Consider the following 21,722-nt stretch of genomic DNA (forward strand, 5'->3'; position numbering starts at 1 on the left):
TTTAGTGTTTAATGGCAAACTTTACTGTCAGCAGATATTGTTATCTTTAGCTGCAACTATATTTTAGAGTTTTGTACTGAAGATGGATATCAGTGTAGCTAAATGAAATTCCTTCCATCTCAGGTGTCAGGTTTAGTTCAAAATATTAAGTAAAGGATCAGAATTGGGTCATACGGCCCATCAAGTCTACTCCACCATTCAATCACGGCTGATCTATCCCTCCCTTCTAACCCCATTCACCTGCCTTCTCCCCATAACCCGTGACACCCATATTAATCACGAATCTAAATAACTATGCTTCAAAAATATCCATTGATGTTTGTCCTCCACTGCCTTCTGTGGCAAAGGATTTCACAGATTCACCACCCTCTGATTAAAGAAATTACTTCTCATCTATTTCCTAAACGAACGCCCTTTAATTCTGAGGTTATGACCTCTGGTCCTAGACTCACCCACTAGTGGAAACATCCTCTCCACATCCACTCTATCCAAATTTCTCTAACTTCAAGTAACTTCTACACTCCCTCTCTCTCTCTCCATTCCACCTCTCTCCCCCCCCCCATCCAAGTCACACCAGGTTCTCACCTAGCAAACAGCTAACAATGGCCTGTTTCCATAATCATTGTTACTTTTTTGCATGTCTTTCTTTCATTTGTTCCATACCTCTGTATCACTGTTTATATCTCTTTACCCTTTCCCCTGACTAGCCTGAAGATGTGTCTTAACCTGAAACGTCACCCAATCCTTCTCACCGGATATGCTTCCTGTCCCATTGAGTTACTCTAGTATTTTGTGTCAATTGTGCGTATTTATTGACCTGTTTCTGGAACTGAGGGTGTTCAGATCTCCTGAAGACTGGAGATAAGCAACCATGAGAAAGTTTGAGTCTATATCAGTGTTGTTGCATTAATAAAGAATTATAAAAAAAATCTCAACATTTTTGGTAACCTCTAACATCCCCTTTTTACTCCACACTCCCCCTTCCTTCCCCCACCACTGTGCTGACCACACCTTCTGCTTTACTCTCTAGCCTTTGTTCCAACCATCTGCCCTTCAAACCCCCCTTGCTTGTGTCCAGCTATGACCTTCGATGTTTTGTCCTGCCTCTTCTTCTCATCAGTCTGAAGAAGGATCCCAACCCAAAACATCACCTATGCATGTTCTCCAGAGATACTGTCTGTCCTATCTATGTATCATAATTTTATATACGACTATGATTTATGCCAGCACTTTGTGTCAAATATGACAGTTAGTTGCATTCTCCATATTAAATTTGAGAGTTGCGTCATTTTCTTTTTTTAGATCGACCACTCCAATTTAATTGAGAGCAATGATTTATGTTGAATTATGTTATATTTAGGCCACATTTGTTAAACTGTGCTAAGTCCAATCAGCTCCATCTTTGACATGCTGCTATTCTATATTTTGTTACAGAAAAAAAAATCTATATATTTTTTGTCTACAAATCTACATTTAGATTTATATATGGGCAGCACATTGGCAGGTGCCTTGCTACGACAGAGACCCAGGTTCAATCCAGACCTTAGCTACTGACTGTGTAGAGTTTGCTCGTGCTCCCTGTGATCACATAGAAACATAGAAACATAGAAATTAGGTGCAGGAGTAGGCCATTCGGCCCTTCGAGCCTGCACCACCATTCAATATGATCATGGCTGATCATCCAACTCAGTCCCGTACCTGCCTTCTCTCCATACCCCCTGATCCCCTTAGCCACAAGGGCCACATCTAACTCCCTCTTAAATATAGCCAATGAACTGGCCTCAACTACCCTCTGTGGCAGAGAGTTCCAGAGATTCACCACTCTCTGCGTGAAAAAAGTTCTTCTCATCTCGGTTTTAAAGGATTTCCCCTTTATCCTTAAGCTGTGACCCCTTGTCCTGGACTTCCCTAACATCGGGAACAATCTTCCTGCATCTAGCCTGTCCAACCCCTTAAGAATTTTGTAAGTTTCTATAAGATCCCCTCTCAATCTTCTAAATTCTAGAGGGTATAAACCAAGTCTATCCAGTCTTTCTTCATAAGACAGTCCTGACATCCCATTCTTCATAAGACAGTCCTGACATCCCATGGACATCACATGGGTTTCTTCCCAGATTCACAAAGATGTGTGAGTTGGTACTGTAAGCTTCCGCTTGTGTGTAGGTGATTGGCAGAATCTAGTTGGGAGGTGGGTCCCAGTTGACAAGAAAGTGGGCGTTCACGATGACACAGCGGTAGAGTTGCTTGCTACCGTACAGCGAATACAGCGCCGGAGACCCGGGTTCGATCCTGAGAACAAGTGCTGTCTGTACGGAGTTTGTATGTTCTCCCCGTGACCTGCGTGAGTTTTCTCCGACATCTTCTGTTTCCTCCCACACTCCAAAGACCTACAGGTATGTAGGTTAATTGGCTTGGTAAATGTAAAAAATGTCCCTAGATTGTGCAGGGTAGTGTTAACGTGCGGTGATCACTGGTCGGCATGGGCCGAAGGGCCTGTTTCTGCGCTGTATCTCTAAACCAAACTAATAGCATGGGATCACTGAAGGTTTTGTGTAAATGGGAGATCCATGCTTTGTTTGGACTTGGTATCACAGATTGCAGTTTTAATAAAATTCTGATATACGAGATGACAGTACATAACATGTTTGAGTTACTAAAGTCATAGAGGAAGCAGGACCTTCAGCCCAACCTGTCTATGCCGACTAAGATGCCCGCCAATGCAAGTCTGATTTGTCTGCATTTGACATATAGTTGACGTGGTGAAATTATTCCCACCGTACTAATTAATAAAGGCATAGCAAGCATAACAGAATAACTGTGAGCATCTAAATATCGGGACCTATCGTCAACGGCCTTGATGACATTTTAGAATGTAGAAACAGAACCCTTTGCCTCAAAGAATACAGTTAAAGTAGATAGCAATTTAACGCAAATAAAGGAAGAAATACAAGAGGGCATAGTTTTAAGGTGAAAGGAACAAAGTTTAAAGGAGATGTACAGGGCAATTTTTTTATAAAGAGGGTGGTGAGTACCTGGAATGCACTGCCAGGGTCGGTAGTTAAAACATTTACAATGGTGACATTTAATAGGCTTTTGGATAGGCATATGGATATGCAGGGAATGGAAGGATATGGATTCTGTTCCGGCAGATGAGAGCTGGCCAAGGTATCGTGTTCAGCACAGATATTGTGGGCTATGAGGCCTGTTCATGTGCTGTGCTGTTCCATGGTCTATGTTAAATAACCTAAAAATGTAAAATAAAAAAAAGGAAAGGCCAATTTAGTATATGCCAGAGTGACATGTCAGACAGTGAACAATGACATGTTACTGTTTAAGAAGGAACTACAGATGCTGGAAAATCGAAGGTAGACAAAAATGCTGGAGTAACTCAGCTGGTGAGGCAGCATCTATGGAGCGAAGGAAATAGGCAACGTTTCGGGTCGAGACCCTTTTTCAGACTGATGTGACTCACATCAGTCGGAAGAAGGGTCTTGACCCAAAACGTTACCTATTTCCCTCGCTCCATAGATGCTGCCTCACCCGCTCAATGACGTTACTGTTCCTTTTCAGAGACTCTAAAATAGAATGAGATATCCAGACCAATAAGCACATCCTTACCATTAAATTGTGTCGTAAAGTGTATTTGTATTAACAGTAGAACTCAAACAATTGTATGGCCTCTCCAGTAATTTGTGGTAAAACAGAACTTGTGGCATACTTGTATTTCCTCTCAAATCGCCAGGTTTTTAATTGGCTAATAATGGTGGGTGTTTTTGGATCCATTGTTGTTTTCTAATAATTTTTTAGATAAAAGGTGCATATGATATTAGTCTTGATGTCTGGAATTTTTCTTTATCATTGTATGCATACCTGAAATTTCAAATAGTTAATACTGATTCGAATTGAATAAATCTGAGAAAAAAAACAATTGCATCTATACACAAAAAGCAATTACAATATACCTAGATTTAAAAAAAACCTATATAAGCCTTGATCTTAGAATGCCCCTAAATTCATACACCCACTGTCATACCATCATGTTGTATTGCAGGAAAGAATAAAGATATTATGACATTTGCCAGGCAGTAAAAAATATTTTTTAGGCTCATGTTTAAAGCTTATATTAATGCTGCAGACTTTGCATTGATCAGATTATTTGCAGCTCAATTTCAGATGTATATATGTTGCTAAAATTGTATGTGAATAACCATCCCAACACTTGGCTTTGATAGATTGTATTACGAAATATACTATCATGTTCAAGCTGAACATTCAACAAACATGTACTGATGACATGAACATAATGAATAGTAGGAATAGGTGATTTGGCACTTCATGGCTTCTCTACCATTCATCAAGTACACAACGAGTCTTGTACCTCAGGACCATTTTACTGCACTGTCCCTATTTCACTTAATTATCGTTATTTCCAGAAATCTAACAGTCTCTGTTGTGAATTAACTTAATGACTGAGCCTCCACTTGGAACTATGACATTTGGATTTTGAAATCCTTGAAATAGCTGAATCCTTGAAATAGGGTGTTGAGAGCTGATGGCCACAAATTGCCAACATGAGAAAGATCCATAATTCATTTTTTGCTTTCTGCCCAAAAAACAATGTCAGTGTTGCCTGTGGTTCCAACTTTGTTGATTGACCTTATCCTTATCATAAGCTTTCTGAAAATATAAACCATATAACCATACTCATGGTTGCTTGTTATCAGTTCCACTGCTGATATCCTCAAAAAACTATATATTAGTCACATGTCTCTTTTTCCATTCCTTCATGATGTCTCTGCTCAATCGTATTATGTTTTATAAGCTGTTCTTTTGTTATATTACACATGATACTGTCCAGCATTTTCCCTACCAAGCTAAGTCAGTAGTTCCCAGATTTCTTTCTCATTTCTTCCTGAAATAATGGAGTCATATTTACTATCCTTCAGTAGGATAATTCTAGAAAAGGATGATATTTAAAGTATCCATTATCTCCATAGCATTCTCTTTGAAAGAGGTCACAGCAGAGATAGTAAATGCTCAGGTTATTGTTGGGGATGTAGATCATTGGATTCTTTGGATTTATTTGTAAATGTTATCTCAAACATGTATCGGGGTTGTATGGGAAAGATCGCAACAAGGGAGAAAACAATCCTAAATTTGAAAAATAATATTGAATCATCTTTCTTGACATGACATGCCATCTTGTGGCTATATGCTTTTTTAGATGAAGCAGGATAAATGACAAAGAAAATATTGTTCAATGGATATGATAACATAGATTTTTAATTAATATATCTGCTATTCTTATATTTAAAATATATAAACTTTTAAGTACATGTTCAAAATCATTAGTCTACATAAATTTATTATATTCTATTTGCATCGTCCACGAAGAGAACATAAACACAGAGCAACAATTTTACAAATGGGTTTCTGTGAAAAAAAAGTTTCAAGAAATTAGAAGTACAGTGCTTTCAGAAAGTATTCAGACCCCTTCACTTTTTCCACATTTTGTTACGTTACAGCCTTATTCTAAAATGGTTTAAATTCATTTGTTTCATCATCAATCTACGCACAATACATCATAATATAAATGCAAAAACAGGTCTTTTTATTTTTAATAACTTTCTAAACACCTGTTTTTGCTTTTTTATTATGGGGTATTGTGTATAGATTGATGATTAAAAAAAATGAATTTAATCCATTTTAGAATAAGGCTGTAACATAACAAAATGTGGAAAAAGTGAAGGGGTCTGAATACTTTCTGAATGCACTGTATAATAATCAATAGGAAATCAAGTTTTATAAATCAGTAATGTGTGAAAATTTAAAGGGCTTGGCTTACTTGAGTAGTAAAGTGGTGGTAGACTGATTTGACCTCAAAGAACCCGAGTTTAGTTTATTATTTTCCCATGTACCGAAGTACAGTTAAAACTTTGTTTTGCCTGCTATCCAAATAAATGAGATATACAATCGTCAAACTCAAGTAAAATAGATAGAGCACGTGAAAATATAGACTTCAAAATATAGTTCTTAGCATTGTAAGCATCAGTTCCAGAGCCATCTATTGCCCACAATGGGATATAGGTGAATGGCTCGGAGGCCTTATACAGTGCCCTCCATAATTTTGGGACAAAGGCCCATCTTTTATTTATTTGCCTCTGTACACCACAATTTGAGATTTTAATAGAAAAAAAAATCGCATGTGATTGAAGTGCACATTGTCAGATTTTAATAAAGGTTTTTACACATTTTGGTTTCATCATGTCGAAATTACAGCAGTGCTTATACATACAGTGCCCTCCCCCCCCATTTCAAGGCACTATAATGATTCGAACACAAGGCTTCACAGGTGTTGGTAATTACTCAGTTGTGTTTAATTGTCTCCTTAATGCAGGTATAAGAGAGCTCTGAGCACCTAGTTTTTCCTCCAGTCTTTCCAACACTTTTGCCAGGACCCAGCCAATACCTTCAGCAGTCATACATGCCCAGGCCATAACACCCCTACCACCATGTTTCACAGATGAGGTGGTATGCTTTGGATCTTGGGAAGTTCCTTCTCTCCTCCATAATTTGCTCTTGCCATCACTCTGATATAAGTTAATCTCTGTCTAGTATGTCCACAAGACCTTTTTTTGTAGAACTGTGGTTACTCTTTTAAGTACTTCTTGGCAAACTGTAACCTGGCCATCTATTTTTGTGGCTCACTAGCGGTTTGCCTCTGTATTTTTGTTCTTGAAGTCTTCTGCGAACAGTGGTCATTGACAAATCCACATCTGATCCTGAAGAGTGTTTCTGATCTGTCAGACAGGTGTTTGGGGATTTTTCTTTATTATAGAGAGAATTCTTCTGTCATCAGCTGTGGAGGTCTTCCTTGGCCTGCCAGTCTGTTTGCAATTAATAAGCTCACCAGTGCTCTCTTTCTTAATGATGTTCCAAACAGTTGATTGGAACAGCCTAAGGTTTGGCTGATGTCTCAAACAGTTTTATTCTTGTTTCTCAGTCTCATAACGGCGTCTTTGACTTTCATTGGCACAACTTTGGTCTTCATGTTGACAAACAGCAATAAAAGTTTCCAAAGGTGATGAAACTGGAGGAAAGACTAGGTGCTGAAAGCTCTCTTATACAGTAAGCCTTCTAGTGTATATATGTAGAAATTGTTAAGAGTCATTGGAGACATGCAGAATTTCCTCAGATGTAGAGGCATTGGTGTGCTGCATTGATGTGACTTGCACCAAAACGCCATTGAGGTTTGTGGCATGGTTTTCATTTGGATGTGTACTGATGACAGGCAATTATGCAGGAGATATTTTATGTTGAGCAACAGAATTTGCCTGTCTATCCTAGCCAATTCCTGTCTCATACCTTTAACGTCTCCTCTATTCAAGTTCAGGCCCTAGTCTCTGAATTAACCATGTCACTCTCCATCCTAGTGCAGAATTCCACCATATTATGCCCAAGAGGCCTATCACAACAAGACTGCTAACTGATCCTTCCTCATTGTACAACACTCAGTCTAGGATGGTCTGCTCTCCAGTCGGTTCCTCTACATGTTGGTTTAAAAACCCATCCCGTATACATTCCAGGATATCCTCCTCCTCAGCACTGTTACCAATTTGGTTGGCCCAATCTATATGTAGGTTAAAGTCACCCATGATAACCGCTGTACATTTGCTTCACGCATCCCTAATATCCTGCTTGATGCTATCCCCAATCTCCCTACTGCTGCTTGGTGGTTTGTATACCACTCCAACAAGCCTTTTCTACTCTTGGCTATTTTGCAGTTCTGCCCATACTGATTCTACAGCATCCAAGCTAGTATCTCTCCTTGCCATTGCATTAATCTCCTCTTTAACCAGCAATGCCACTCCTCCTCCTCTTCCTTTCTGTTTATCCTTCCTGATTTTCAAATACCCGTGCATGTTTATCTCCCAGCCTTGGTCACCCTGTAGCCATGTCTCTGTAATTCCAACGATATCATATCCCTTAACTACTAACTGCGCATTCAATTCATCCACCTTATTTCTAATGCTCCTTGCATTAAGGCACAAAGCTTTCAGGTTTGTTTTTCTTATCTCCCTTCTACCTTTTGCTTCTGTCCTCCTTTTATGGCCCTCTTTCTCCTTGCATTGGGTCCCATCCCCCTGCCCTGTTAGTTTAAACGTGACCTTTTCTACACTCTATTTCCCGTTGTAATACTCTAGGCCTGTGCTCATGAACAGGCCAGACCTCTGGCCATGTTATTCCAGTGAGTGAGATACAACACTGACCTCTGCAGGCAATGTGGAAAATTGATTTTGTGAAGGTACACAAAATTGCTGGAGAAACTCAGCGGGTGCAGCAGCATCTATGGAGCGAAGGAAATAGGCGACGTTTCGGGCCGAAACCCTTCTTCAGACTCCAGCAATTGATTTTGTGTCCTGTTCACAAAGAGCAGGACAAATGTAATCTGGCTATTCAGCTTCCCCTCAAATTATTAGCAAAGTGACAGTGGGTGTCATCAACAATGCAATAAAGTTGTATTAACTTGCCAATAATCTGTTTACCATTTCCCAGCTTGATTTTTGCCAGAGCCACTCATTTTTATTCTGCCTAATTCCAGAAGTAAGGTGAGAATGACATTAAAGCAGTATTTGACCAGGTAACACCATGGTGAAATTGTAGTCTGGGCATACAAGGGCAAACACTGAAATGATGGGAGTTATAATTCACATACAATAAGATGTTTGAGGCGGTTGTTGGAGGTTAATCAACCCAGGTTCAGGATATTACTGCAGGAGATCCTCAGGAAAAGGTCCTCAGCCCAATTATCTTCAACTGCTTCTTCAATATTTGCCATCATAAGGTCTGAAATGAGGATATTTGCTGTTGATTGCACACTATTCATATATTTCTGCAACTCCTCACAAAATGAGTCGGATCATGACTGAAAACAGCATGATCTATGAAATGCCCAGGCACTGGGTCAATGTGGCAAATAACATTCATGCATTGAAAGGACCATTTGCAAAATGAAATTGCCTGACCACTTATTGTTCATTATCACTGGCATTACCATTGACGAGTCCTGTATCACAACAATCCTGGGATCATCATTGACCAAAAACTCAATTGGGCCAGCATAAATACTGTGGCTGCACAAGCAGATAAAGTCTGGATATCCTGTGCTGTGTGACTAATCTCCTGACACTTCGGCTTTCTGGAAAATAAAAAAACATAAATGATGAATGTGATAGAGTTCTCTCCACTTGCCTGGATGAGTATGGCCCCAACTAATACTCAAGAAGTTTAACATCATCTTGGACAAAGCAGCATGCTTGATTGGTGCCACATCTGTCTCCAGGAAACAATGGTAGCAATGTGTATTGTCTAGAAAATGCACTGTAGTTTACCCCCTCGTCACTCTGCCTGCACCTCACAGATCCATGAATCCATGCCCTGTAGAGCCATGCAAAGCTGCAGCTTCAGGTACATGGGAACACCACCACCACTTGCATGTCCCATTCTAAATTGTACACCATCCTATCTTGGAAATGCATTACCATTCCTTCTCTGCAAAATATACTGTTTGGAAATATCTCCTTGACAGCATTGTGGGTATATCACCACCGGTTGTTGGTTAGAATATCTCACCACTAACTTCTTGGCCATTTAGGACAATTATTGTAGATTCAAAAAAACGCCTGATTAAATGAGTCCATGCCGGATGGATAGAGTTGGTTCTTTCACCACACACTTCATTGGCAGTGTTTTTGCCATAGGGTTTCTGATGCTGTTGTTCCATGTTCAGATTCACAATGGTTGATTTGGATTTCTCTTCTGTTATGAATTAGGTTGGAATCTTCCTTTATATGGTTACACTTGCTAACGTCTACATAGTAAGACTTTGGGTAAATGGACATTTCTGTATGGTATTTCTGTACAGATATGTGTACAGTTGAATATATCTTCATGGAATTGAAAGCTGCTTTTTAGTTGAAAAACATGGATGCAAAGTCATTCACTTCCGGCAAAGGAGATGAATGTAGGCATTAATTAAAGTGGTACATTTGGATAGAACGGTTTTGTACATAAAAGGTTTATGTAGATTAACAGACTGTGCAAGATATTCACTTGAGCTGAATCCAGTCATTTTAATTTTGTTTCCATTTGTTCCGAAAAGAATATAATTGAACTCGGAACAAAAGAGAATTGACAAAGCTACAAGGTCACGCTTTTACATTATGGATTTCCATAATGAGCCAAGAGTACGTTGACAACAAGCTAATGAATAAAGCTATTTTTAGGTACTATTCATACAGTGTGTACTTTATACACCATGTACGGCACATTCAAGCCAAGGCAAACATGTTTCAGCTGTGAACTGTAAAACAGTACAGTGTTCATTAGTTGTGAAGAATTACATTCAAGAATCATAAAACGTGCTTTTTCCAACTTACTTTTATGTGGTTCAAACTCGTGCAGAATAGCGGTGTCAAAAGTGGAATATTTGCATATTGGCACCAGCATCAAAGCTATTTAGTTACAGGTCAAATGTAGCAGACCAGGTCACAGAGATGCAAATGATCTGGTGTAGGAATGGATGATAGCCCCATCAAGGCATTAATAGCCCTCAATTTCCATTTTATGCTTGCACTTCCCTCCTTTGAATTGTATTACCAATTGTGAATTGCACTGTAGTGCTTTTTAATTATGCCATCAATTTTTAGTTCTGTAAAATGCATCTGCTTAGAGTCTAGGTTTAGGATGCCTGAATATTTTCTTTCAGGCACACTAGTGGATTTTTATGCCTTTAAACTTCTCCAAATAAAGTGGAGAATCTTCAGGATAGAATGTGTCATGAAGGAAGTACTTTGGACCACTTAACATACATTGCTGCTATATTTTGCTAAACTCCTCAATCAAATTTGCTGGTTTGTGAAGGAAGTGCCACCTATCAAAAACAATGGCTTGAAAACAGATATGTTGATATTTGCTTATACAATATATAATTATTCAATGGTAAACATATCCTGAGTAGGTGGCACGGGGGGGGGGGGGGGGGGGGGGGCAGCAGTAGAGTTGTTGCCTAATGCCCCTGTCCCACTTAGTAAACCTGAACGGAAACCTCTGGAGACTTTGTGCCCCACCCAAGGTTTCCGTGCGGTTCCCAGAGGTTTTTGTCAGTCTCCCTACCTGCTTCCACTACCTGCAACCTCCAGGAACCACCTGCACCTCCGGGAACCGCACGGAAACCTTGGGTGGGGCGCAAAGTCTCCAGAGGTGTCCGTTCAGGTTTCCTAAATGGAACAGGGGTATTACAGCACCAGAGACCCGTGTTCGATCCTGTCTGTGGGCGCTCTCAGTGCGGAGTTTGTTCTCATGACTGCGTTGGTTTTTCTCTGAGATCTTCGGTTTCCTCTCACATTCCAAAGATGTACAGGTTTGTACATTATTTGGCTTGGTGTAAGTGTAAATTGTCCTTAATGTGTGTAGGATAGTGTTAATGTGCGGGGACCGTTAGTCGGTGCAGACTCGGTGGGCTAAAGGGCCTGTTTCCGTGCAGTATCTCTAAACTGAACTAAAAATATATCTGTTTCAAGTGGTGTAGTGGTCCACAGTGCTTATGTCTTTGGATATTATATCTTAATAATTCTTCACTGTACTTGAAGAAGTTTAGCCAATATTCATTTGCACAGATTTGTCATATCTATTTAAAATATATATTTTTTATTAGTCATGTTGCTTAGAGTGACACAATCAGGTGCCAGAAATCACGTAATCATCTCACAAAGTGCCAATATGCTGGCTGTGAACTCATTGTAATCTTAAGGCAACAAAAGGGCACATAAGTGACTTGCAAAGAATGAATGCATTTCCATATACCCAGGCTTCACATTACAGATATCTTATTCTTTGTGAGAGTAAGTTGAAAATGTTCCTAGATGTTAACAAGTTAGTTGATCAGTTCCCTCTCCTATTCAAACAATTTTTAAAAATGATAATAAATAGCGCTGCTAATGTGATCTGGATTAGTACTATCAATATAGATGGAGAAACTTGTCAGGAGGGCAACATCTTTTTATCAGGTGTACTTTCAGTCATCAGAACTACAGTTTCAAAAAAATGTGTGTGTGTATCTCATTATTGTTTATGTTAAATTCTATTGTGTATTGTGTTATTTTTATTCGTATGGCTGTACGGTAACTCAAAATTCACTGTAGCAATCGGTGCACGTGACAATAAATGTGAACTTGAACTTATTATTTCAGTATAATTCATCTTATGCCCTAATACTTCATACTTAATCAACAATTCAGTTCTGTTATTTATGGTATTTATGGTATTTTCACTTTGAAGAAGAGGTGGTATTTGTTAATTTTGGATCTACACCAAGGTTATTCAGACTATTATTAATTGTATTATTCTAAATTAATTTTATTATTCTAAGTTAATTTTGGATCTATGCCAAAGTTATTCAGACTATTATTAATTGTACAACTCTAAATTATATTACTATTTTGACAATGTACTAGTTGATGTTTTTGGCTCAGAAACTAACTGTTTTGCTAACCTGTGGTCTTACTAAGTTGAAACACAAGCAGGCCTTCTGAAAATCTGTTATGCTTCAAGCTTTTCTCTTTTAATCACTTCACTTTGACCTTGAATGAAAGTTGTGGTTCAATTGTGCCAGAAGGGTGTAGTGACTAGCAGTATTATGACCTAATTGCTAGTTAGATTAATTAAAATGAAGAGATCTGTGATTTCCCAGTTTTTGCCTGGAAAATAACACCATCTTCAAAAGAAAGACACAACGTGCTAGACTACTTAATCATGTGACTGTGGTGATCACGTTAGAGGTGAGGGAAATGTCGAAGAATGATGTGTTGGGTGCGGGGCCTGGTGGGATGAAAGGTGAGGACAAGGGGAACTCTATCCTTGTTTCATCTGGGAGGGAGGGGAGTGGGAGCAGAATTAAGGAGACGTGGGTAAGGGATCCATCCATGAGAGCCACATTTACTAAAGAAAGAGGACACCTCAGATTTCCTCGAATGGAAAGCCTCATCTTTGGAGCAGATGTGGTGGAGACTGGAAAATTGAGTGTAGGGGGATAGCATCTTAGCAAGAGGCAAGGTGGGAGGATGTACAGTAAACCCTTATTTTAATGGACTTCTTTATAACAGATTTTGGTTGTTGAGGGCAGACATGCCAATTGCTGCCGACCCATGGCTGGCACTGCCTCCCCTACCACTTATAGCCCCGGCTGCCCACGCCATCCCTGGCCTGCACCACCTCCCCTACTGCGGACGGGCTGTGCCTGCCACCGCCGCTGACCCTGACCTGTATTCCAGCCACCATAACCACTGTAACCATTGACTCTGCAGATCTTTACCTCTCCCCTGGCCACTAGCAGACCGGGGCTGCCAACTCACCTGGATTCCAGGCCCAGCTTTGGACTGAGAGTCTTAAGTAGGGTCCTTCAAGGGCCTCAAGACCGTCCTGGTGGGGGATGGAGGTGTAAAGGGACTGAATGTCCCTGGTAAACATGCGCAAATGGGAGCCTAGAAATTGAAAGCTTTTGAAGATAACACCTTTCAAGAGTCATCCATCTCTATAGTGCATGACTGAGATCAAGAACAGGCCAATAAACACTCCAAAGTTTGCTGCCACAACATTGTGTTTATTCCTGCACAATCCTTTCTTTATACTTAAATAATTGACACTTCGTTAATGTTTATTAGTAAAGAAAGAAAGGGTAAGCACATTTTCACAACAATGTTTCAGAAGGAACTGCAGATGCTGGAAAAATCTAAAGTAGACAGAAAATGCTGGAGAAACACAACGGATGAGGCAACATCTATGGAGAAAAGGAGTAGGCAACGTTTCGGGTCGAGACCCTCCTCAGACTGATGTCGGGGAGTGGGGGAGGCGAGGAAAAAGAAAGGAAGATGCGGAGGCAATAGGCTATGTGGGAGAGCTGGAGAGGGGGAGGAGAAGCAGGGAGAAAGCAAGGACTACCTGAAATTGGAGGTGTTGATGTTCATACCGCTTTCACAACAATGGATTGGATACAGATATGTATCCTTGTGGATATTGTTTTGAAAACTGATTTGTCTTGGTATTTTATGATTTATTTCAACACCTTCCTCCCTAACCCATGGTTCTTCCTACTCTTGTTTTCCCCACCCAGCAGTAGCTCACACTGAATTGTTACAACGTCACCCTGCGTTTACTATAGCCACAGTTTACAACCTTTTTAACATATTGTTGAGTGACTAACCACAGTCTTGCATTAGAAACTCCACTTCTTAAAATTACCATCAAATGCAGTGTTCTTGGAACACAATCTTAGATTTGAGTGAGTACTATTTGTAAAAAGACTTTGCGTATTAGATTACTTTCTTGTGTTGGGAAACCAGAATATTGACAACAATACTTTTCATGCATAAACAATTATTTGAAGTGGCTCCTGAAACACAATCTATTAACATGTAATTGGTGTGGCTGGTTTTACTTCCCTTCCAATCAAATTGTATTTGTGGAAATTTGCTTCAGCTGTCTAAGTGTGGACTTTCTAAATGGAGGTCTGTCAGAATTCATGGTATATATGTTTAAAAGATTGTCGAATTGATTAAGTTCTTAAATTTTCTTTTATTTTTGTTTAGCAATTGAGTTCAATATTGTCTGAGAGATGATTTCAAATTGTTAATGTAATGCCTTAAAATCCTGAGGCTGTTTTATAGGCTGCACTTTGCTCACTGTGATGTATTTTATACAATGAAAGGTTTTTCTTTTGCAACAATGCTTAATTTGTCATTGTGCCAATGGAGTTGCTGTAAATATTTTGCCACTGGAAAAAGTGGTGCAATAGGGGATAAGTTCATTTTTTCAGTTGGATTAGGTTCATTCGCTCAGATGATGAACTGCACAGGCCAGGGAGATTTGAAGTCCAGACAGTTTTGCTCAACATGATCATGTTCTGGCCTGGACTTGCTGCCTCCTCTTCTCGCTTTATCTGACACACTTTTGTCTCCATTTCACCTCTAGCCTTTGTCACTTACTCCAACCATTTTCCAATCAAACTCCCCTCACGTTATTCTGCCTACCACTTGCCAGGCTTTTCCCCACCCCCTCTTCTCTTTACGAGTTTTCTCCCCCCTGCTTCATGGGTTTGAAGTGTTCCAAGACAAAATATCGTCTGTCTCTTGCCTGGACAGATGTTTCCTGACCCGCCGAGTTCCTCCAGCACTTTGTGTTTTGCTCGATTTGAAATTTGTTGCATAGAAACATAAAAATAGGTGCAGTAGCAGGCCCTTTGAGCCAGCACCGCCATTCAATATGATCATGGCTGATCATATAAAATCAGTACCACGTTCCTGCCTTTTTCTCATATCCCTTGATTCCTTTAGCCCTAAGAGCTAAATCTAACTCTCTTTTGAAAACATCCAATTGGCCTCCACTGCCTTCTGAGGCAGATAACTCCACAGATTCACAACTCTCTGGGTGAAGACATTTTTCCTCACCTCAGTCCTAACTGGTCCACCCCTTATTCTTAAACTGTGACCTCTGTTTCTGAATTACCCCAACATCGGGAACATTTTTCCTGCATGTAGCCTGTCCAATCCTTTAAGAATTGTATATGTTTCTATAAGATACCCTCTCATCCTTCTAAATTCCAGTGAATACATGCCTAGTCGATTTATTCTATCATCATATGTCAGTTCCGCCATCCCGGGAATTAACCTGGTGAATCTACGCTGCATTCCCTCAATAGCATTAATGTCCTTCCTCAAATTAGGAGATCAAAATTACACACAATACTCCAAATGCGGTCTCATCAGAGCCCTGTACAACTGCAGTAGGACCTCCTTGCTCCTAAACTCAAATCCTCTCGCAATGAAGGCTTTCTTCACTGCCTGCTGTACCTGCATGCTTACTTTCACGTGATTTTGTTGATCTAATTAGCAATACAAAACAGGTCATTTGAGAAGATAAAAGTAAGATAGGAGTTCCTATTCATTTTGAGTGAGCTCTGCTGGGATATTGGGCAATGACCAGCCGTGAAGTTTAGGTATAGGTTTATTATTGTCATATGTGCCAAGTTGCAGTAAAAAGCTTTGTTTTGTATGCTATCCAAACAGGTCCAATAAACTATACATGAATAAAATCAATCCAAACTCGAACAATAGATAGAGAAAAGGGGAAGATACAGAGTGCAGAATATAGTTCTCCGCATTGTAATGCATCAGTGCCAATTGGTTTGCTTTTGGAAAAATACAGGTCAGAAATGTGATAATCCCCTGTGGAAGGAATTTTAAACTGATTAACAACTGAAAAGAAGTGTTGGCACAAGGTCTTCAAGTGGCTAAACTCTTGCAGCTCTGAGAATTTCTAATCAGATTCTCCCTTTTCTCATCAGCACTGCCAGTAATTCTGCTCGGAGCACCCCAGCCTGCTCACCCATTCTGAGGAAGCGATCAAGATCCCCGACACCTCAGAGTCTAGAGGGTGAGAACATGGTGGAAAAGGGGTCGGACCATTCCTCAGATAAATCACCTTCCACCCCGGAACAGGGTATCCAGCGAAACTATTCCTCCCAGTCTGGTCGAAGCAGCAAGAACTCCAAGGTGAGTTGAGTTTCGTGGTCATGAAAGAGGATTTGGTTGGGAATGGCAATATGCTCTAAAGAAATTTTCTTGACCTTTGTATCAGTATTGCACGCCCATTATTTAGCAACAAAGAAATCTGCTGAAAGTTTAAAAAAATCATTCCAGGAAACAGAAAACCTACATTATAAAGACTGGAATAAATGTAGTCAGACATATTTTAAATCATGATTATTTAAAAATGTCATTAAATATTTTAAACATTTTTATTTTGTAATTGTTATTTTGTTCATGGATGTTTCTTTTGGGTGCTGTACTTGTGTTCATGTGAAAACTAAATCATTTTGCTAATCTTGTCTGCAATAAATTGTTTTGTTGCAAACTGATAATTTACAATGAGCTTTCAATCGTGGAGTTTGCTTTCTTCACCTCACTAATTTCCAGACTTTGGGGACGTAGGCTTGACCGCTAACTCATTTCATTTGCACATATTAGACTGTTTAGAAGTGGCTGGATCATGAGAATTGGAATGTCTTAGGTTAATCTCAGACCTCTGGCAGTATTTGGGTTACATTTTACTTCAGAATGACTGGATTAGGAAAAGGAATGTCAGTCTATACCCTCATGACAGTCTATAATCTGATTCATACAAGAAAGTCATGTATGTGCATATCAAGTGAGAGGGGATTAAGTGTAACTGTGACACTATCACATTGACTTTTGACCACTGCTTTGCTGACATAATTTATGATAGGATTTCTGTAATACCATACCACAAGACAATTTAATTGCTCTTAATCTTTTCAAACTTCATTTTTTTGTTAAGTGTTTCAAAAGTTTTTGAAACATTGAGAATGTTTTGAAAATATTTAAGACTTGACCATAGGGTATGACTTCTCTGACTGCAACATTTCCTTCATATTTTGTGCGTGGAATTATCTCCTTAAAATGTAGAAGGCTTCACCAGAGAGCAATCAGTGAATAAAATCCACAATTCCTCCAACATTTTAATATTTTTAACTATTTTCATTAGCAAGCATTGTTGGCTACCCACTGACTGTAAAATCAGCCACAATACATTGTGCGTGTTGCACTCTTGAGGTTCTCAAGGCAGAATGTAATGTTCATGAACTGTTGTATTGTGTAATCAGTTCATGTGACTGCTCCATACTCTCCATCTCCTCAGGTATTTGATACTTTGTTCGATTGATTTAAGTCAGATCTAGTTTAGGGTGATGTGGAAGGTGTGTCATTAATGGGTTACATTTGGATTCAGGCAGAACTCCTTATGAGGTGAGAGAGGCTTCCGCTCAGTCCAATTGCTGGAAAATATGCCCTGAACTTGCTGCTGCCCGTGCTAATTGCTGGAGTATGGATCGTGAATTAAATGAAATCCTAGCCAGACTGGATGTCTGATCAGGAAGTGATCCTATATATTAACCTTGTATATGGGGCCCAAAATATACTGTCAGGTTTTTCCATGAAGAGATTGGTTCTTTTTTTTGCAGGGGTCGGAGTAGCGTGAGCCATAAAATGCAGCTAAAAATAATCTTAAAATGCACCTGGCGGTTAAAGATGATAAAACGTTTGAAAGTTTCTCACAAATCTTAAATGGACATTAAAAGTAGATTATTATTACGTTTTTAAATTTTAAAACTTCAAACACTGTAAAATATTAGAATAAACTAGACAATATATGCAACATACACTTGATATATTCAAACAAATAAAAGAAACCACATTTCTCAAATGTATACTCTAATCATTCTCAATGGTTCCTTGCTAATATCAATGGGCCAGCAACAACCCACATATTTCTGTAATTTAGGATATTTGCACAGAAATAGCTGGATAAATAATGGCAAGAATATGCCAAAGTGGCAAAAATTTCCATTAAGGCCATTTTTTAAAATATCACTCAAGGCTATCAATTACCAATAATTCCTATTGTATATAATGGTCACATTAAACATACATGCACTTTTCATGAAATCTTCAAAACATTGATCTAGATATTGAACAAAGATGGAAAACATTGTTGAAATATTACATCATGCGCCAATTATGGTGGCACCATTTCCATTATGATATTTACTTGCCAGCATATATGTTTGAAATGTCACACATTGTCTTTTTGTAAATGACACTACGAACCAGTGCTATTATTCCAATATCATTCACCTGCCAGCTGCCAAACAGCTTGGGTTATAGTTCCTAAAATCCAACATTCCTATACTACAGCAAGTGGAGTATGTTAGAACGTACAAAGAGAATACCATGCCATGAATTGTACCCTTAAATTTCTGAGAGAGATGTGTAAGTTGTGGTGGAAAACTAATGACGAGAAATGAATCTGCTGTTTGTAAGGAGAAAATTATCGAGGCTTTCATGTATGGTCTTGTTGTACAAATGCAGGTGATTAGGTAGAATCTTGAGTTTGAGGTTGTGTGTGCCTTCAATTGTTATAAGTGCCCCTTTAAATAATGATGTGTAGGAAGGAACTGCAGATGCTGGTTTAACTCGAAGATAGGCACAAAATGCTGGAGTAACTCAGCGGGACAGGCAGCATGTCTGGAGAGAAGGAATGGGTGATGTTTTGGGTCGAGATCCTTCTTCAGACTGATGTCAGGGGAGTGGGAGATACATAGATAAGCAAGTGTATGTAAGGAGGTGTAAGGTGTGAAAACAGGAGAAAGGGAGTGGAGATCAAGAAAAATGTAGAATAGATCATTGTTAGTTGGGAGAAGGTCACAACAACAAAAAAAGAGATAATATGTAGTCAGAGACAGTAAAGACTGGTCCACGAACTGGGAAGGCAAAGGTGATCGAGAGAGAGGGAAAGCAAGGGTTACTTGAAATTCGAGAAGTCAATGTTCATACCGCTAGGGTGTAAGCTGCCCAAACAAAATATGAGGTGCTGTTTCTCCAATTTTCGCTGGGTCTCACTCTGACAATGGAGGAGTCTCACGACAGAAAGGTCAGTGTAGGAATGGTGGGGGGGGCAAGTAACCCTTGCTTTACCTCTCCGTTCTAACCAGTTTTACCTTTTATCTCTGTTGGTTTTGTTGTTCCTGAGCTATACACTTCCTTACCTATGTACCTCTCACTCCCCTAACCAGTCTGAAGAAGGGTTTCGACCCTAAACGTTACCCATTCCTTCTCTCCAAAGATGCTGCCTGTCCCACTGTGTTACTCCAGCGCCTATCTTTAAATAATGATATTATAGAGTGAACATAGCAAGCATTACTGAAAATAGGGTGACAGCCCAACAGCTTGGGATGTAAAGCAGATAGTGATGTCTTCAACCTGTGATGTTATGTCAGCAAGGTGGGAACTTCTGGTGTGACCATCATTTTGTCACTTAACAAACCAGATTTCATTACACCGAGAAAAATTGCTTGTCAGAATTCCATAACTCAGCATTACTTTTTAACTTGGTAAATCATCTTCATAAATGTTAATTTAAAAGTAAAATACCACAGATATTGCAAATCTCAATTAAAAACAATACACTGCAAATGCATTGGCCAGGCAAAATAAGCTGAGTTAATGTTTCAGTTATTAGGCAATTCATTTTGCATGGGATGGATTAGGGAGAATATTGTATGATACGGTAAATGCCAAGGACCTCAGGAATTTTAATGACAGAGAGGTCTTTAGGTGGATGTTCATAGCTCCTTGAAAAAGGTGACACAGGTTGATGTGGTAGTTCTAAGAAGGCATTTGACATGCTTGTATTCATAGGTTGCAACACTGAGTATAAGAGTTGGGATGTAATGTTGCAGCTAAACGAAACATTGGTCAGGCTGCACTTGCAGTACTGTGTACCATTCTGATTGGCACATTATAGGAAAGATGTGGTAGCAAGAGTTAGAAGGATTTCATCAGATACTGTCTGGAACGGAGGACATAGGGAGAAATTGGATAGGCTGGGTTTATCTCCAGTGGAACATAGGGGGCAACCTTTTAGAGGTTTCTAAAGTTATGAGATGGGGTTGAAAGCCAGTCTTTTTCCGAGGCTGGGGGAGTCTAAAGAGCGTAGCTTCAAAGTGAGAGGGGAAACATTTTTAAGAGATATGAGTGGCAAATTTTTCAAACAAAGGGCGGTGATTATGTGGAATAAGCTAGACACAAATTGCTGGAGTAACTCAGCAGGACAGGCAGCATCTCTTGAGAGAAAGAATGGGTGACGTTTCGGGTCGTGAGACGAGACAACACCCATCCCTTCTCTCCAGAGTTGCTGCCTGTCCCGCTGAGTTATTGCAGCATTTTGTGTCTATCTTCGATTTAAATCAGCAGTTCTTTCCTACATAAGCTGCCTGATGAATTGGTAGAGACAAATTGAATGGATATAGGCCTAATATAGGCAAATAGTTTTAGAGTAGACAGGCATCATAGGTGACCAGAACAAATTTGGCTGAAAGGCCCATTGCTGAGCTGTACAATACTATAACTCAATGATTTGAAGGTAACATAATTTCGGAGATGGCCATTGGAACAAATCTTCATAAACGATCTTGAACACTGTGGATAACTTGTTAACAGTCTGAAGGAGGACCTCGACCCAAAACGTCACCTATTCCTTCCCTCCGTAGATGCTGCCTCAGCATTTCTCCAGCATTTTTGCCTACCTGGAAATCTGTGGAAATCTTAATATCTTAAAGCTCTGCCCTGGAAATCTGTGGAAATCTTTCAGCTGCCATAATTCTATTTGAGTTCTCTATTTCAGTAATATATTTCTGATAGATTTTATCATTTTTGTTATTGATCCCTTCTTCCCTCTCCATCTTATGTTTGTAATTTTTCTCCAAAATGTTGGACAATAAAGAGAGACATTTGGAACGATACCTTTCAAGATCTTAAGATTCCAAAATAGTTTTTTTATCCAGTGGAGTTCTTGTGAAGTGCAGTCATTGTTGCAGTGTCGAAAAATTTACAGTGTTCACTTACCCTGCATTTCTAATGCGGAATTTGATTGTATTTTGCCCTTGCTTCTGCATGTGGGTTTTGCTTTTTTTTTAAACTGTAGTTAAACATATCTCTAGTGTGACACTGAGCTGTATAGATCAGGAAGGTAACACATTAAACCAATGAGTTTGAAGTTTGGGTAGAAGTATTGATGCTACAAATGATTCT

The 21,722-nt window shown here is 39.4% G+C and overlaps 1 protein-coding gene across 5 annotated transcripts in view; it reads left to right on the top strand.

Moving 5' to 3' along the window:
• gramd1ba (GRAM domain containing 1Ba) overlaps nt 1–21,722 on the top strand; it is a 360,885-nt gene that overhangs the window by 254,804 nt on the left and 84,359 nt on the right. For all 5 annotated transcript variants that reach the window (XM_055660784.1, XM_055660783.1, XM_055660782.1 and 2 more), the window contains one exon: nt 16,400–16,607. In XM_055660784.1, coding sequence (XP_055516759.1) covers nt 16,400–16,607 — 208 coding nt within the window. The remainder of the gene's footprint in view (nt 1–16,399; nt 16,608–21,722) is intronic.

The sequence above is a fragment of the Leucoraja erinacea genome, chromosome 32 (genome assembly GCF_028641065.1).
Source record: "Leucoraja erinacea ecotype New England chromosome 32, Leri_hhj_1, whole genome shotgun sequence".
NCBI classification, from domain to species: Eukaryota; Metazoa; Chordata; class Chondrichthyes; order Rajiformes; family Rajidae; genus Leucoraja; species Leucoraja erinaceus.